The 19,315-nt window shown below is 34.1% G+C and overlaps 1 protein-coding gene across 2 annotated transcripts; it reads right to left on the reverse strand.

The window, feature by feature from the left end:
* Positions 1–1,534: 1,534 nt before the first annotated feature.
* Positions 1,535–8,015, reverse strand: LOC133873087 (ras-related protein RABE1c-like). 2 transcript variants are annotated; one of them, XM_062310807.1, is made up of 9 exons: positions 7,782–8,015; positions 7,566–7,651; positions 7,123–7,195; positions 6,945–7,045; positions 2,751–2,816; positions 2,384–2,481; positions 2,200–2,262; positions 2,010–2,102; positions 1,535–1,792 (listed from the first exon to the last, which is right to left on the reverse strand). In XM_062310807.1, the coding sequence occupies exons 2-9, from the start codon at positions 7,636–7,638 to the stop codon at positions 1,709–1,711; spliced, it is 651 nt and encodes a 216-aa protein (XP_062166791.1). In that variant the 5' UTR covers positions 7,639–7,651; positions 7,782–8,015; the 3' UTR covers positions 1,535–1,708. The 2 variants fall into 2 exon arrangements, with proteins under 2 accessions (XP_062166791.1, XP_062166792.1); XM_062310808.1 differs by having other exon boundaries at positions 7,566–7,794.
* Between the last annotated feature and the right edge of the window lie 11,300 nt (positions 8,016–19,315).

The following is a 19,315-nucleotide window of genomic DNA, read 5'->3' on the forward strand; positions in this document are numbered from 1 at the left end:
TTACACTGATATGTGACTCATATGCTATAAGGACACATATCAATTTAGTAGATTATTGATAAATTTTCTTTTAACTCAATTTGTATTAAAACTTTGTCCTAGAAAATTAGTCATCTACGTTTTCTCTTTTTCTAGATGATGGTCGAGAAGGTTGGTTGAAGCATACTCAATATATTTTCTTGGAAAACGCCAATCCTGTCGAAACAAATCGGAGTAATTCTAAATGTCAATTAAATAATGAGGTGGCTTTTAAAATCACAATTTGATCAATCATACGTTCAATGATGATTTTAAAAGTCACCTCATTATTTGATGGACATTTGATTGACATTTAGAATTACTCAACAAATCGTACTTGATTATTTAGGCTCAACGGTGTGTATAAGACACTTCAAAAGATTTTGAGAATGTTTTGCACAAAGAAAAATGGAGAAATGTTTGGTTTCTACCTTTTGTCCATTTTTTGTTCATTTTCGTACAAGAGAGAACCATTTGACAACCCCCCTCCCTTTCCCTTTCTTTGTTTTCACTTCTTCCAAAAAATATCAACTTCAAAACATTATAATTTTTTTTTCACTTTTTATATCACATCAATAATTTTTTTTTTATTATATAAATAAAAAAAGTCACTACAATATAAATTTTTTTCACTTTTCTATAAAAATGATTCATACTTTATATCACATCAATCACTCTTACTACCACTCAAAAAAAAAAAAAAAAAAAAAAATTCCCTCAAGTATGTGAGAAACGGGTTGTTGCCAAACGGGACCTAATTCTTTTTTACTCTCGTGGGTATGAAATTTTGGCCTGTTTAGAAGGGTACTCCTTGCGAATTTTCTTGATTGAAGTAGTTTTTTTTTTTTTTTTTGATTGATTTTCTCTGTGCTATTTCCTCTGGTGACAAACAAGAGTAAAGGTTACGGCTACCATTGAGAATAGAAGACAATGTCGCATTGATAATAGCATATTTCAAAGAACATTAAAATGGTATTTCTGATGGTAAGCCCGATTCCGAGCCAAGTTCCAACCCGTGATTTCTGACTCAAGATGGAAAATTACGAAAATCGGCTAGGAGTCGGTAACAGTTTTTTTCCGTTTCCAAACTCCTCGGGTCAGAATTTGGAAAGACCAAAATTTCCGCCCGAAAGGGGTCGGAAACCAAGCCTAAGCTAAATGCAGCCAGAAGCCCCACATATAATTAAAAGATACTAAAATGTTAATAACTAAAGATACTAAATTACAGATTCCTCCTTAATAGGTTTCCCATGGGCATCAGAATCATATAAAAAGAAAATGATAGAAAGGGGAGGGAAATGCTTTAAATACTCAAGAAAGAGATCAGGTAACTTCTTTCCTCACTGTTCTCAAGAACCTGAGGAAGACATTACCATGACAATTGACAAGTTCACAACGTCAGTTAAAAGAGGCATCAAAGAAAATAGTAAATAAAAGAGGCAGGCTCCTAGTAAATTAGTAATCAACTCTAAACATCAGAATACGGAATAGATTCTATCAAGCTCAGGAAAAATAATTTCGAGGTAAAACAAATATATAATTGATTTCTCAAAATACGAAGATCTACCATTCACACCCAAATGAGTAGTGACTGTAAAATAATAACAGGGAGAACAATACAAGCATCAAAGATATAGTAGTTTTTCCCATCAATATGGTTCCCTGTGATCCCGTCTTCAACAAGATTTGCTTAAGATCCACAGCAAGCTGATCTTTGGGTAGATTGAGCAGCTCCTGCTGCCTGGTCCGGTTGATTAATCCTAATTGTCTGTGGCTGAAAAGATCCAACAACCAAATATCTGTTAGAACAAATTACCAGAGGATAAAATTGTCTGCGCCAGGGTAAAATGTGTAGATTTTTACTTAAATGTAAATTATTTCCAGAAATAGAGATGGTCATATAAATATGCAAATACCTAGCCATGCCAAAGAAACCCCATTTAAATTTAATTTATTTTTCATCATTTGCGACTTCAAAGTTCAAATTGTACCTCAGTCCTTGAGTCAGTATCCGCCAGTCTTTGCTTAATATCCCTAGCTATTGAAAAGAAAACCTCTTCCACGTTTAAATTTGTCTTTGCACTCTGTAATTCACAGCTTTTTCAGCATAAAAGGATAGAAGGAAAGAAAGACAGAACCAACAATTTCTGCAAATTGACATAAGCAACAAATTTTCCTCACAGTCTCAAAGAACTTGATGCCATATTCGTCGGCAAGAGCTTGGCCCTTTGAGGTAGGAACAGCCTGAAAATAAGGTCCTTGTCAAGTCAACATCGCTGATGGCCAGGGAAACTAATATATACACACATGGACACACCCACACACAAAGTGAGAGAGATAGAGAGAGAGGAGGAGGAGGACAGACCCTTTTGCTTTCATCCATGTCAGCCTTGTTACCAACCAGTATCTTGTTAACATTGTCAGAAGCATGCTGTTCAATGTTACGAATCCAATTCCTAATGTCTGAATGTGGAAAGATATCAGTCTAATTATCATTTATAACCAGAAACGTTAAAATTCACCATTAATGAATAAATCTCCATCCAAGGAAAGGAAGCTCCTCAAGATATCAAGACCACGATTATTTCATGATGAAAAATTTAGTCTGCTTCTGTATAAAATTTAACAGAAAAGAATCCATATGGTTTAAGAGATACAGTAAAGCTGAAGAATGATCAATATAATCACGGCATTCCAAAACTTCAAATAATAACAGTGAAGGAAGACATTACTGTTAAAAGATGACTCATCAGTGACATCATAAACGAGCAAAATACCCATGGCTCCACGATAGTAAGCTGCAGAAGATAGTGATACTTAGTCAAGCTTTTAACACTTAAAATCATGAAAGAAAACGTAGTCAAGCTGCTAACACCTAAAATCATGAAAGAAAACACCTGGAGGTCAATAAAAAAAATTATCAATTACAGAAAAATGTCTATAAAAGTACTATTCTTGAACAAAATATTCTATAAAATTATTAATAAATTCTGAAAACACTAAGATATCAAAGAACACAGGCTACACAGCTCTTACTAGAATTGAGTAAAATTATATATGCATACCCCTCAATAACACAATCATATAAAAATTCCCCTCATAAGCTTTTACAAAATTATTGTCAAAGTTCCAGCCAACAAGCTAAAGATGTTCTTGGAGAAGACTATTTCTAAGCCGCAGAATGCTTTCATCCGAAGAAGGCAAATCTAGATTTCTTATTGCTAATAAATGCCTTGATAGTAGAATAAAATCTAGGGAGCCGAGTATGGTTTGCAAATTGGACTTAGAAAAAGCTTATGATCATGTAAATTGGGGTCTTCTATTGTACATGGTGAGGAGGAGAGGTTTTGGGGGGAAATGGTGGCCACATGGATAGGCTCATTGTATCTCTTCGGGGCATTTTTCTGTTTTGGTGAACGACACTCCCACCGGTTTTTTAGTAGCTCTATAGTTTGAGACAGGAGACCCTCTGTCTCTACTATTGTTTGTCATTGTGATGGAGGCTTTCCATCTTTAAGTAGGATGATTTTTGTTGCAATTAATGGGGGTTTGTTGTTTGGCTTCTCTATGGGAATAAGGAATGTTGGTAGGTTTGATATCTCTCATCTTTTGCTTGCGGATGACACTTCAATTTTTCTGTGGGGCATAACCAGATCACCTCCGTCATTTGCGTTGCTTGTTCTTATGTTTTGAAGCTATTTCAGGCTTGAAGATCAATTTGGCTAAGTCAGAATTGATTCATGTAGGTTTGATTGATAGAATAGAAGGTTTTGCTAGAATCTTGGGTTGCAAGGTATCGTCTTTGTCTATGAAGTACCTTGGTATTCCTTTGGGTGCTTCTTTTAAAGCAAAACCTATTTGAAATGACATTATTGAGAAGGTTGAGCGTTGTTTGGCTGGCTGAAAGCAGTTGTACTCGTCTAAAGGGGGTACGATTACCTTAATCAAGAGCACTTTGTCTAACTTGCCGACCTACATCTTGTCGTTGTTTCCCCTCTCGGCTAGCGTTGCCAATCGAATTTTTGAGAAGCTACAATAGGATTTCTTGTGGGGGAGGTATGGGTGAAGAGGTCAGATTCCATCTGGTAATTTCGTCCAAGGTATATTCCCCGATCTCTGAGAGGGTATTAGGGGTCCGGAATTTGCTTTTATTCAACCGAGTCCTTCTAGGGAAGTGGCTATGGTGTTACACCTTTGAGAGAGAGGCTCTCTGGAGAAAGGTACTAGACATGAAATATGGCAGTCAATGGAATGGGTGGTGCTCTAATGAAGTTTTTGTGTCTTATGAGGTGGATCTCTGAAAATTCATTAGGAAGAGGTGGGAGGAGGTTTCTAGATGTTCTAGTTTCAAGGTGCGCGAAGGCTCCAATATTATGGCATGTTTGGGTACTTAGTTTTTCAAAAACAAATTTTATTAGTATTCGCAATTTTTTAAAAACAAATCCAACTTTTTTAAATTTTGTCTTAGGAAGTCAAACCATCCAAACATAATTTCAAAAACAAATTCTATCGGTATTCGCAATTTTTCAAAAAAATCGCACACCCAAACATCCCATTAGTTTTTGGCACAATGTGTGGTGTGGGAAACGACCCCTTAAGACAATGTTTTCGGAGTTGTATAGCATTCCTTGCCTTAGGGATGATTATGTGGTTGATCATCTTCAGCTCTCTAATGGCTCTCCTCAGTAAAACGTTAATTTTGTTAGAGCAACACATGATTGGGAACCGGAATTCTTCGTTTCAGTTGTTGATGTAAGATCGTTCTATATTGTCTTAATCCCCCATGATAGCAACCATTTCCTTGTAGGTGTATTTGGCAGAGCAGGGGCCTGTTGAGAGTGGCTTTCTTCACTCGGTCTACCGCTTTAGGTAAGATCTTCATAGTGGAAAAATTGAGAAAGCGGAAAATCGTTGTAGTAGATTGGTGTTGCATGTGTAAGAAGAGTGTGAAAACCGTTGACCACCTCTTGCTCCATGCAAGATAGCTAGTGATGCAAATCAAACAGCACAAGAACAAGAGAAAAGGGATTTGGGCTACTTCGAGGGAGCCTTGATCTCCAAAACACCATAAAATGTATTAGGTTTGATAATATTCAAGTATGACTCTTTATTCATTGTGAGTTTTCTTAAATAGGAGACTGCTAGGTCATAAGACATAACCATTAGGTCTGGCCGTCGTTTACAGCATGCAAGAACCCTACTAGGAAAGATCCACACTAAAGGAATAATAGATATATGTTACAAGGGCTAAACTAGGTTTAGCTGTCAATAACTAGTAAGAAAAGATCTTTACGAATAGCCTACATTCTTATTAGGAATATCTATTCCTTATTAGACTAGGAAATAAAGGCTGGAAATAAATGGAGATTTACTCCTTATTAGTTTCTACTTGACCCCGAAGGAACAATTACATCAGCTAGTGCCTTGTGGTGCTCTATTTTCGGTCTTTTCGGCTTAACGTGAGTCATGCTTGTCAGGTGAGAGATCTCCTCGCTTGTTGGAGAAGGAAGATTGGTAATTCTCAAAGTGAGGCTTTGTGGAAAATGATCTCATTCTATTTGATGTAGTTCATTTGGAAAGAAAGAAATGACCGGAGCTTTGAAGATACTGACAAGACGGTGGAGAAGCTAAATTCCTTATTTTTCTATACCCTTTTTTAGTGGATAGTTGTTTATGATTGCTTGCACATTTATAGTCTTCATGACTTCTTTTTTATCTCTCTTTTTTTTTTTTCTTTTTTTTCTTTTTTTTTTTTAGGCGTTTCTCTTATATATCTCCTATGTGCTTGGGTGCGCCCTATAGTTTTTAATGAAACATAAAAAAATAAAAAAATAAAAGCATTCCTAGTAGCCTCACCAAAATAACTTTTTAGCTATTTTGGTGAGCCAATTTAATAAAAACACTAAAAAATACTCCCAGCAGCCTCACCACTTTTACCAAAAAGTTTTGGTAAGTGAAAATACTCACCAATTTTGATGAGTAATATTCACTCACCAACTCTCTCACCAATTTTGTTTCTCCTTTTTTTCTCACATGATCACAGCACATTTTTTTCCTTTCTTCTCCCATTGTCTTCTCCCATCTCTCTCACACGATGATATCCCTATTTCATGGACATGAAGGTTTCTTTATCCTTGATATAAACTTTGCGGTTCTTTCATTTATCTTTTCTTTTTTTTTCTTTCTTGAATTTGGTTGAGAAGCAAATGAAAACTTCTATGAATAACTTCTGTGAATTTCTTAGCAATGATCTAATCTCAAGATGAAGATGTATCGTAGCTAGTTGTATAAAAAAGATTAAATAGAGAAAGAATAAAGAAATCTGAAAATGTATTATTTAAATGGAATAGTGATAGTGAATAATTAATAGTTAAAATGGTGAGGCTGCTAGGGAAACTTTAAAAAAGTGGCTCACCAGAATAGAGAAAAGTGATTTTTAACTACTTTGGTGAGTAAAATTTGGTAAGGCTACTAAGAATGCTCTAACACAACCAAGTTAAAGGGCTCAAGTACTTTACAGTACACCCACATAACATTCTAAGCCTTTGTCCTCCTGATTTTGGCAGAACAGACCAATTACGATGTCGGCCTATCACTGATAAGTCAACATAATCATTACTGTAACTCCAATCTGATTGATAACTCAAACTATAAAAGCTCCTGTTAGTCATATCATAACCAAAAATGATATTTCTCTTTAAAAACATGTTGTTTGAATACTTATGAAAAATAACACAATTGTGAGCTTTGTCAATAACCCTAGTACCAACTTAGATAAACACTCATGTCTTTCAAAACTTTTGACAACCCCAAACAAATGTGATATATGACTGCACCATTCACAATGTGTTCAAGACCATAAAAATTTTATAAGAGTACATTTACAATTACAACCCCACTCCACATCACCAAGGCCAGATACTAACCGGTTGTAATCGTTCGAAACCTCTCTTGACCAGCAGTATCCCAAATTTGCAGTTTGATTCGTTTGCCATCAAGCTCTATGGTCCTTATCTTAAAATCAATTCTGTCAAAGAAAATCCAAACGAGTGATATCAGACAACAATTATGGAGAAACAAAAAGGAAATTCCTAATACCCTTACCCAATGGTTGTAATAAAACTCGTGGTAAAGGATCCATCTGAGAAACGCAAAAGAAGGCAACTCTTACCCACACCTGCCACGTCACATAACAAGCAAAGTACTCAGGATCCTAACTTGACATGTAAAAGATATAAAGGTAAGCCTCAAAAAATAAAAACATAAACGTAAATGAGAGCCTCTAATGATCATAATATCACTCTTCAATCTTCATAGCCGCACACCACATATCAAGGATCCACATAATTTAAGCACTAAAATTAAAATTACAATCAAACTAAACCAAAAAAAGTCGTGAAAATAGTTCATATTAAGCTCAAAAGAAGCATAATCAAATCAGGCCTTATACAAAACCTATTTTTTCCTTTATTCGAAACGAAATGGATTCGCAATCAAATCAAACAAGTAAATGGGAGATTTCGAAGGGCATAAACGTAAAATCATACCGCTGTCGCCAATCAGAAGGAGCTTTATGAGGTAATCGTAATCGGCTCGAGCTCTAGCAGGTGGAGCGGCCATCGAAAACTATTCGCTAAGAGAAAAACAAAGCAAACCCTAGACAGCGAAATCCCTCCGAGCAAATAATAAAATAAACAACGAAAAATAAAAAGTGAAACTAAAAATTTGTAAAATTTGGAGGACAATTGTGGAAAAGGAAATACCAGATCAGGAAGTGGAAGTGTGAGATCTACGGAGATGAGAGAAAATAGGAGGGAAGCGTCCCTGGTATACGTCAGCACCGGTCGGCCGTTGAAAAATGTTTAAGAGAGAGAGAAAGTTTTGGGAAAGGGTGCGTTTAACTATTTTAAGGTGTGGGAGAGGGCTTTGAGCCGTTGGATTACTGGTGCATTGAGGTCTGGGTCGATCCGACGGTGAAATGGATTCGTCAACATCGTCGGTGGTGGTACTATGCAAAAGAATCTGTAGTGAAGTTAGTGAAGCGACGTTGTTTTTGATCGTTGAGGAGATGGGACGTCGACGTGCTGGACGCTCCGTGATTGTGGGAATGACACCGTTTTGTGTGGTTACAAGTGGGCTCTACATGCGTGCAATTATTGACCATATTCACATCTGAATAACGCACAAACAGTTTTCACTTTTAAGTATATGCATCTACATTATGTGTTTATTAATTACATTCACGTTGATATTGCGGTTATTATCCATTTATCTACGTATGTTAATTTAATATTTTAAACTTGTTTTAGTCATTTGTGTCTTCTTTGTGTATGTATTTTGCATATTTTAAATCATTTTGAAAATGGTTTGGACAAGTTTTTGCCCTGTTTTAGTGTTTTTAAGCCCTAGTGCTTAAAAGTATTAATAATAAAATATGTGCTTATAACATTTTTAAATGACACATATCATTCTTATATATAGGTCGTATGAAATTCCTACAAACCGGTTTGTAGAAAATTTATGTCATGTTTTAAATGAAATTTATATCTTGATTTCATATTCTGACTTAAAAATAACAAAAAAAAATAAATACATACCCCGTTTGACAACCCCCTCCTCTCTCCCTCCGGGCCTTCCCTTATTTTCACTTCTCCCAAAAAAATCAACTTCAAAACATTTAACTTTTTTCACTTTTTATATTATATCAACAAATTTTTATTACTATTCAAATAAAAAATTCACTACAATACAAATTTTTTTTTCTTTTTTTCACTTTTCTATATTTTTCCACTTTATATCACATCATTGGACAGCGGCAAAAACATAGCAAAGAAATTTCTCATATGACTAGGTACTTTAGGGTACGTTTGAGACTGCAATATCATAGATAAAAAGTGTGATTTTAAACCAAAAAGTATAAAATGAATCGTTTAAGAATTGCGTTTTTAAAAAATTACAATTTAAAAACGTAGAAAACTGTTTTTTTTTTTTTAATCGCAAGCAAATGAGTGTTTATTTGAAAACATAAAATTTTAAAGGCTAACTTACGATTTTAAAGCCCAAATTACGATTTTACCAAACGTTTAACTGCATTTTAAAATATTACTTTTACAAATCACATATTTTTAAATTTCACTTTTTTAAAATGCAAACTCAAACAAATCCCTTAGTTAAGAAACTGGCTAATGGGTATTGTGCTCACCAACTACTATTGCTCAACAATACATAAATAATAATAATAATAATAATAAAAATAAAGTATATATATTTCTCTCTCCTCTACTAAAAAATTCACGCATCTTTAGGTGATATAAAGTAGTGATGGAAGAATAAATGAATAATACACCTGGAAATCTGGAATTACTCTTTCAGAACATCCCATGTCAAAAATTAATTAGTTTATTAAGTTTTTCCTGTAGGATTTTTTTTTTTTTTTTCATAACATCCCTTCCGGCCAAGCAATTCCACGAACGACTCTTTTTATTTCTTTAATTTTTTGTCGAGAACTTAATGAATAACTGAAATTCCTATATTTCATCATTTGTCGAAAAATATCATTGTTAAGAAAATACGAATTTTAAAAAATATAATCGTTAAAAAAAAGATAAATTTTGAAAGATATGATTGCTAAGAAATGACACTTTCAAAAATATGATTATTGGAGAACAAAAATAATAGTTTTTAAATATAATAGTAAAAGTTAATAGCTAAAATTCTGAACCAGATTTGGGTGCTTTAAAAAAATTGATAGCTAAAGTAGAAAAATGTGATTATTTAGCTAAACATTTGCTGAACCGCATGTGAATAATCTAAGGATGAGAAATTTTTTCCTGATCATACACTGTAATGTCTATCTAAGTTCATTTTTAAACAAAATCACCAATAGTGACTTGTTTGGATATGCATTTGAAAAAAAAAAAAAAAAAAATTATAGTTTGAAAACGTGAAAAAAAAAAAAAAAAAAAAATTAACAATCACGTTTTACAAACCACTTGTAAAGAGTGAGTTTTTAAAAATACAATATTTATAAGTTAAACTGTGATTTTATCAAACGTATAACAACGTTTTTAAAACGCACATTTTTATTAATTGCGCTTTAAAATAATTTTTTTTTTTTTTCCAAACAGATATGCTTTGAAACGGTTAAACAAAACAAACACTTAGATGATAGACCTAGCTCATTGATACCATTTACTTTGATGTGAGACGAATGAGCATACATTTTAAAAATTTATTTATGCTCCGTTTGTTTCGACGTAAAATGGTTTCCGTCGTAAAATGGTTTTATGGAAGTTATTTTTCTGGAAAATATTTTTCGCCGAAAGCATTTTTCGGTGTTTGGCGCGTACAAAAAATTACAAATATTTTTTATATTTTCATTCAAACATATTAACCTATAAAAATTAATTTTTATTCAAAACATATAAATATTAATATAAAATAATATAAAAATCATCGATAACGAGATTTCGTCACTGACCGACAAGATTCTGACCATTTTTATTTGATTTCGGTTAATACAGTTAGAATTCAAGATAATGGCCGGAATCCGGACAGTTTTGTCGGAATTTGAGATTGCCGGATTCCGGCGAAGTGGCTGGATTCCGGCCAGAGAGGCCGGATCTGGCCAGATCCGGCCGGAATCCGGCCTCTCTAGCCAGAGCCGGCCGGGAACTGGCCAGAGCCAGCTGGGATCCGGCCAGAGCAGGCCGGCTCTCTGGCCAGACCGGCCGGATCCCGGCGATCTGGCCAGACCGACCGGATCCCGGAATCCGGCCGGTCTGCCCAGATCCTGCCAGATCGCCGGATTCCGGCCAGATTGGTTGCCGGAATCTGGGCTGACCGGATTCCGGCGAAGGTGGCTGGATTCCGTCGCCAGATTCCGACGACATTATCCGGATGTTGTCGGAATTCGACACGGGCAAGATTTTGATCGCGGTCGGCTGCTTAAACGTGAAGATCGACTACGTTGTTTAAAATAAATCGACCGCGTCAGACGTCTTCGGAAAATGATTTACGCTTTTAAAAAGTGTAAATCATTTTCCGAAATTTACTAAGCATTTTTGGTCAAACAGAAATCATTTTCCGGTTGACTATTATTTTCGCCCCTACCAAACACCGGAAAATACCGAAATCATTTTCCAGAAATCATTTTACGCCGAAACAAACGGAGTTAGTCATGTTTGCCATGCCAAACATACTTTTTTATACATATTATTTTTATATATACATATATCAAATGGCTTTATTATTTTATTTTTATTTTGTACATACTCAACCATAATCTGAAGTTTCTTGGCATGATGATCATGATACTGTAATGATTTGATAGTTTCTTGGGACAACGATGACTAAAGGATTTTACCATTGAGTTCTACAATATTTTATTAATGCAGTATTTAACTCCTAGGGGGTTGGTTTGAGTGCATAGTATTAAACTCAGTTTAGGCATCGATCCAATCAAGTTATTGGGTTATCGAATCTGGTATGTTCGGTGAATTATTGCTCAAATAGCATATTAATAATATTGTTTTAAATGTATTTCTAATATAAGACATTTTATGCCCAGTTTGTTTTGGAATAAAATAGTTTCTGAAAAATAATTTCGGCATTTTCCAGCGTTTAGTGGGAGCGAAAATAATAGTCAGCCGAAAAATGATTTCCGTTTAACCAAAAATGCTTAGTAAATTTCGGAAAATGATTTACACTTTTTAAAAGCGTAAATCATTTTTCCTATACGGCGAACGCAGTCAATCCTCTTTTAAATGATGTAGTCAACCTTCACATTCAAGTAATCGACCATCGTCGAAATCCGGCAACCATCGACAGCTTCCGACAAGCCAGATTTCGGCACAAGTCGAAATCTGATTAGTGCCGGAATCTGGCAACGTCCGGCCATCGTTGCTGAATCCAACAGTTATGGCCGAGATCTGGCCAAAACGGTCGGATCTTAACGTTCTGTGCCAGATTCTGGCCAATTTAGCCGGTTTCCGGCCGTTCTAGCCAGATTTCAATCATTTTGGCCGAAATTCGACACTAGTAGCCATATTCCGGCCAATCCAAATTCCGTACACGTCAAATATAAAAAAAATATTTTTTTATATTATTTTACATTAATATTTTTATCTTGTAAATAAAAATTGATTTTTGTAAATTAATATGATTGAATTCAAATATAAAAAATATTTGTAATTTTCTGTACGCACCAAACATTGGAAAAAAATTTCGGCGAAAAACATTTTCTTGAAAAATGACTTCCCTTAAAATATTTTACAATGGAAACCATTTTACGCCGAAACAAACGGAGCATAATAGAATGGTGATAATATTCAGTAAAAAGTATTTTAATATTATTTATTTGCTATATTTAAGAAACAAATAAAATAAATCATCCAATAATTTTATTCATTTAAATGGATTTGAGGGATGAAAAAAAGTATGAGTAAAAAGACAACTAGTATACTTTAGAACCATTATGTACTAAGCGTAGATAACATAAATTTTAAGATAGTCCAATGACTTTTAACGAAGCCGTGAGCAGTAATGATGCTGAAAAGTGGCTTCAAATTATGAATGAAGAACTTGACTCAATCAACTGAATCAAAAAAAAAATTGTTTGACTTACAAAAAAAATATTGTTTGGGAGCTAACAAATTTTTCAAGTAAAAGAAAAGTCATTAGATGCAAATGGATACTAAGAAGGAAATTTAAAGCAGATGGAAGCTTTGATAAGTACAATGTTAAGTTGGTGGCTAAAGGGTTTACATAGGAACCCATGTAACTTGGTTGACTCATATTCACCCGTGGCAAACTTTGCCTTGATGAGGATAATCATGTCTGTAGTAGTCAAAATGGATTTGAATTACATTAATTAGACATTGAGACGACATTTCTAAAGGGGGAATTGAAAGAAGACATTTAAATGATACAACCCGAAGGATTCAAGTAAAAGGACATGAAGAGAAGGTTTATGTGATGTCTCACATCACCTAGGTATGGAAATGAGTATGTGCTTATTTATATATTCTCATCCTTCTTGATACAACAAGTTTTTAAGCTGTGATTGTCATGAACTTATTAAAACTTCGAAGTTAAGTGTGCTTCTGCGAGAGTAGTATCGAAATGGATGACATCTTTGGAAGTATGGTTTTGAAAAGTCAAAAGCGGATAATATTGTATCGTTTTTGGGGTAGGTCGTTACAAATGATATTAGAGCCACCTAGTAATGCCAGGTCATGTGGTACTGGAGTACCGCGTGACGTTGTCCCGACGAGGATGTCAGGGGTTTAAAGAGGTGAGAGTTTGTAACTCCGGTCCCATATTGGAAAGAGATGAATAGTTCACATAGAGTGAATAGTTTATAAAGACACTCATGAGTGCTAAATCTCACATTACCTAATTACTAGGTGAAACTGGGCTTTATAAAATTTCGCAGTTAAGCGTGCTTTTGCAAGGTAGTACCAGAATAGGTGACATCTTAGGAAGTTTGATTCGGGTGAGCCAAAAGCGGACAATATTATGTTTTTGGAAGTGGATCGTTACAAATGGTATTAGAGTCACCTAGTAACGCCAAGTCATGTGGTTCCGGAGCACCGTATAGGGTGGCCCTGATGAGGACATCAGTGGTTTAAGGGTTGGAGTTTGTAACACCCCAGTCCCATATTAAAAATAGATTAATAGCTCAAATATAATGAGTATTTTATAAAGATACTCATGTGTGCTAAGTCCTACATTACCTAATTACTAGGTGGAAATGTGCCTTATAAGGGATTATAGGAAAGCTCCAAATTGACTAGTCATTTTGGGGTGATAGCACAGATGTGGCTAACGTTTTTTCTTGGATCGTTACAAATGGTATTAGAGTTGTTGTCTAGCCTGAGTTGAGGGAAGCATGCACAAGCCCATGAGGGTCGTAAAAAATGGGAGGATCCCATGAGGGTTGCCAGCGGGGATGCTGGATCCCAGGAGAGGGTGATTGCAACGTCCCACATCACCTGAGTATGGAAATGTGGATGTGCTTATATGTATGTTTGCACCCTTCTTAATACAACGCGTTTTAAACTCGTGATAGCCATGAATCTATCAAAACTCCGTAATTAAGTGTGCTTCTACGAGAGTAGTATCATGATGGGTGACCTCCTGAAAAGTCTGGTTTGGGGAAGCCAAAAGCGAACAATATTATGTCGTTGAGAGTGGATTGTTACAAGTTACAAGTTGAAAAGATCATTTATGGGATCAAGTAATCGTCGAGAAAATGGTGTTTGAAGTTCCACTGGACCATACTAGAAATTAGTTTTAAGATGAGTCAATTAAATAATTATGTTTATATATGGAGGAGCAATGACAAATTGATTATATTGTCATTAATATGTAGATGACATATTGCAAATCCAAATTTACCGTATATGATAGATAAGACAAAATCATTATTGGCATCCAAGTTTGAAATGAAATATTTGGGTGTATCTACCTATATCTTGGGAATAAGTATTTATAGAGATAGAAATTTGAGATTGTTGTACTTTGATCAGGGAAAATATATAAAACAAATGTGTTTAAGAGATTTGAGATGGATAAATGTAAACCCTTAAGCACTTATGTTTCCAAGGGTCAACACTTAAAGCAATAAAATGTGTCATCAAGATGAGATATAAATTGAAAAAATGAAAACAGTTTCCTCTGCTTAGGTTGTGAGTAGTTTCATGTATGCCATGACAAGCACAATGCCTAATATTTGTTATACAGTAAGATTGGTGAACATATATTAGTCCAATCCAGGGGGGGCACATTAGCAATCGGTAAAGTGAATATTTAAATATTTGCAATGCACTAAAAACATGGGTTTAAGTTTTGGATTAGGTGATTTGAAAATTTCAGGATACATTTTTTCAAGAGTTAAAGATGACAAAAAGTCAACTAGCGGTTATGTGTTCCTGTTTGGTGAAACAATTGTTTATTGGTTAAGCAAAAAACAAAATTATTATGTTGCTAAATCTACAATGAAGGCTAGGTATGTATCATGCAGCACAATGGTAAGTAATGCGATATAGATTAAATGTTTTGTAGACAATTTAAATTTAGATACACTTAGCAGATTGGTCAATGTGTTTGTGACAATAAGTCTACTATCTCATTAATAAAAAGCAAAGCACATAGCTCCAAGGGCAAACACATTAATTTGAATTATCACTAAATTCAAGATATAGTGGAGAGGGTTGAAATTAAAATTGAATTCATTCCCTCGATTGGGATGGTGGCTGATCCTATGACTAAGGGGTTGCCTATGGATAATTTGGGAAGGAATGTAGTAGCAATGGAATTAAGAAACACCTAGAGATAACTACATGGGTTAGCGCATAGTTGAAAAGATTCGAGAACGCTTGAATGAATGCACCATGCACTTTTGCCTGATGTAGACATAATTGGTCAGTTAAAGACAGATGATACTAACGAGGTACAAATATTACAACTCATATAAATGTAAAGTCCACTAAAGAGGCACTATGTCAAGGCTGGATAATATCTATGCTATGAAAATGAAAAAAAAAATCAATATTGATAAGGTGTATCGAGGAAAACCTCACGAATAATGGTTTTAGAAGAAGTACTTGATCGAAATTTGACGCAGGTTGATACATGAACTTGTGTATGGCTAAATTCTTTAATTGTGTAGACTTTGTTCCCAACCACAGAGAATTGATGTCATTTTATTAAAATATGGCGAAACAAAGTCACTTCTAGTATGCTGTCGGTAGGAAATCATATGAAGAATGGTGCAGTTAGATAAATTTGTGACAAAGTGTGCAGACATATAAGCCTATCAAGATCTGACACTGATATTTGGGGACTCACATGGTAGAGTTGGCATACATGGAAGAATTATTGGTATTAAGGCAATTATGCTCATCTAATTTTATCACCTAAAGTTATAATGTGATTTAAGTGAAAGATGATGAAGTGTTTTAAGGGGTGTTCACAATATAACAAATTAATCATTTCCATAGAAAGTGATAATTTTCCTAGAAGTTGGAGGAGAAACAATGCAATGATGATCCACTCATAAATAAAATGGGTTGGAGGACCAATTTCATTTATTCCCTTACATTCACTCCTTTTGTTTTCCTCAACTTTTAGCCTCGCGAGATTTATCCTTAAAACTTTTGAAAGCATGAGATCCCTTTCGTAATGGTTTAAGGCTTGCATATCCTCGAGGATTAATGGTATATGCAATACTTTTAACCCTATCAAATGTGATATGATTTTTAAAATTATTATTAAATTTAGAATTGATTATTATTAAATTTTAAATAAATTATAATTTTAAAAGGCATTTCACATTTATGGAATAAAAAAAAAATAGAATTTTTACTTATGCATTATCCAATAAATGATTCGATCCCCTACATTTTTCACGCTCCTCTCCCACGCCTCATCCTACATGCGGTAGCGTCATACTTTTCATTTTAAATATGTCACTAAAAGTTGATTGATAAAATAAATAAATAAATAAAAATGCCACGTAAAATGAGGTGTGAGATATATATAAAAATGTAGAATAATCATTTCTCAGCCTTTTTTTTTATTTTTGAAAGGAATCATTTCTCAGCCTTACTCTATCGTCGAGTCTCAGCGTGTACGCTACCCCAACCACTAGATCCACAGTATCTGGTTGCGTGATAGTATTTAAAATGATCTCTGAGTTTATAACATAAGGGAACCTCTTTTCCTTACTTTTTTTTAGCTCGTATTGATGGAACTCCTCTTTGTTGATGTGTTTGCCGAGTGGTAATTCTCAGAATAATAATAAAGGGAATATTATGTACCTGTCAATATTTAAATCAAAGGAGAAAGTAGAAGCCAGAGAAACCCTTCCTTTTGATCTCTTTGGTATCACCTATCAATCCATGCTGGTTGCATGGCATGAATATAACTGAGAGCAGAAGCATTTAAATACCTTTAAATATTCACCCAAAACAGGAGAAGACGACGAAAGTCACGAAAGGACAGGCTTTCTTCCTTCTTTTGAAAAGAAATTATTGTGATTGGTTGGAGAGAAACACTTGCAAACATGTAACATGTTAAAACAAAAACAAATTTAACATTATCACAAATAGAAACAAAAAAGTGTACGTTTAATGGGAATCATTCCAAAATGTTTGTTTGATAATTAATATTTTTTCTTCATGCCTTTTGTTTTTTTATTTTCAAAACAAAAACATTAACACACGACCTAAAATTCAAAACACTCAACTGTTGGATAAGGTATGGGTAGAGGAATGTCCTCCCTTTATTCATAGCTTTGTCTCGATAGACCATGATGTTTCTTTGGATTAATGAATGCAAATCTTTTTCATCAAAAAAATTCAAAACACTTAAAAGATTATTTTTACATTTATGTTACATCATAACACTTTCAACGCAACTTTGGTATTAGTAATTCAAAATTCATAACATATGGAGGCAAATGCCCTATTCTGGTTACTATACCGACGCGGCGTTGTTGCATGCTTTTGATCAATAGAACAAGAGGAGAAGTAGCTGCATATGTTGGTAGTGTCATATCCTTTTAATTTAAATAGTATATCTTATACATATAAAGAGAGAAATGCTATATATATTTTTACTTTCATACTCTCAAGTGCATATTCTCTGACATGGTAGTAAAAATCATCATCATATTTTGAATAAATCGTAGATCTAATGGTGATTTTTCACTACCACGCCAAGCATTGTCCATTTAAAAGTGCAATAGTGGCCTAATGAGTAAGGGTGTACATGTGGATATCTGGATGGCAGTAAAAATCATTATCATATTTTGAATAAATTGTAGATCTAATGGTGATTTTTCACTATCACGCTAAGCAATGTGCATTTAAAAGTGCAATAGTGGCCTAATGAGTAGGGGTGTACATGTGGATATCTGCATTCGCATCTGCAAAATGCAAATATTACTTTTTGATGTCCGCATTTGTATTCGTATCATTTTTACTATTCGCATCCGCGCGGTTATTATCCGCTATCCGTAAATAGGTAATTAACCTATTTTAATTAATTTTTAGTTTCTTGGGTTTGTTTTGAAAATATAATGCAACACTAAAAATATGTAAAACCGAGAAAAAAAAGGAGATGATAGATACGACCTAAAAATATTAATGGTAATCAACGCTCACAATAAACACCCTTATTTTTTTTTATCCATGATTCAATTAGCATAACAATCAAGATAGCAAACATAAATTACAAATCCAACATAATAATAATAATAATAATAATAATAATATTATAAATTCATAAAATAAATTGTATAAATATTATACATTCATAAGTGAAATATATATAAAAATATACATTAGATGTAAAAGGTATGCGAATGCGGATTCTGCATACACTAAAATCTTTACCTGCATCCGCACTTGCAGATAGTGGGTTTTGCTATCTACACGTGCAAATAGCGGATAGGTGCCGATAGCAGATGCAAATGGTTAATATCTACTCATATGTACACCCCTACGACCCTACTAATTAATGAGAGTGTGTGTAATATTTCTCCTATGTTAATATAGTTTAGGCCTTAAAATGACTTAAATTAGATTTAACTCTTATCAAAATTAAGCTTAACCTAGATAATAATAATAATAATAATAATAATAATAATAATAATAATAATAATAATAATAATAATAATAATAATTTTGACCTCTTCGCTATGCATCCGTCAATCTACCTCCGTGTTGTGCCATTCATATCCTCCATGGCCGCTGCTGCTGTTTGCTGGTTGTGTTTTTGCTTTAAATAAGAGTTTTATTCTCCATAGATCTGATCTCATAGACGATTTATGGGATGAAGGTTAGTTAGGTGTGATGGTTATCTCTCACGGCCTGGATAATTCGGTGTGAATGGGTTATCTCTCACGACCGGTTTAAATAAATTTTTTTTGGATATTTGGCTACCATTGTCTTAGATCTAGTCTGCTAGGAGTAGATCTACTTTTTAACTATTTTTGTATATAGGTTAGCGGAAGATGAAAGTTATAGATAGTATTTTATTGTAAAAATTTTATTTGTATCTATAATTTTGTAACCTCATAACATGAGATTATGATTTTACAGAGATTTATACTTGTGATCTTTGATGATTGATCAATGAAATACACAAATCTTTCATTAAAAATAATAATAATAATAAAAATAAAAAGTCTGATTCTATCCCTGCATGATCTATTGAATATGATTGTTAGGGAAATATTTGCTCAATTGTCGTTAATGGAGTCAGATTAGCCTTTAGAGTGATCCCTTGA

Source organism: Alnus glutinosa, chromosome 7 (genome assembly GCF_958979055.1).
Source record: "Alnus glutinosa chromosome 7, dhAlnGlut1.1, whole genome shotgun sequence".
In the NCBI taxonomy this organism is placed as follows: Eukaryota; Viridiplantae; Streptophyta; class Magnoliopsida; order Fagales; family Betulaceae; genus Alnus; species Alnus glutinosa.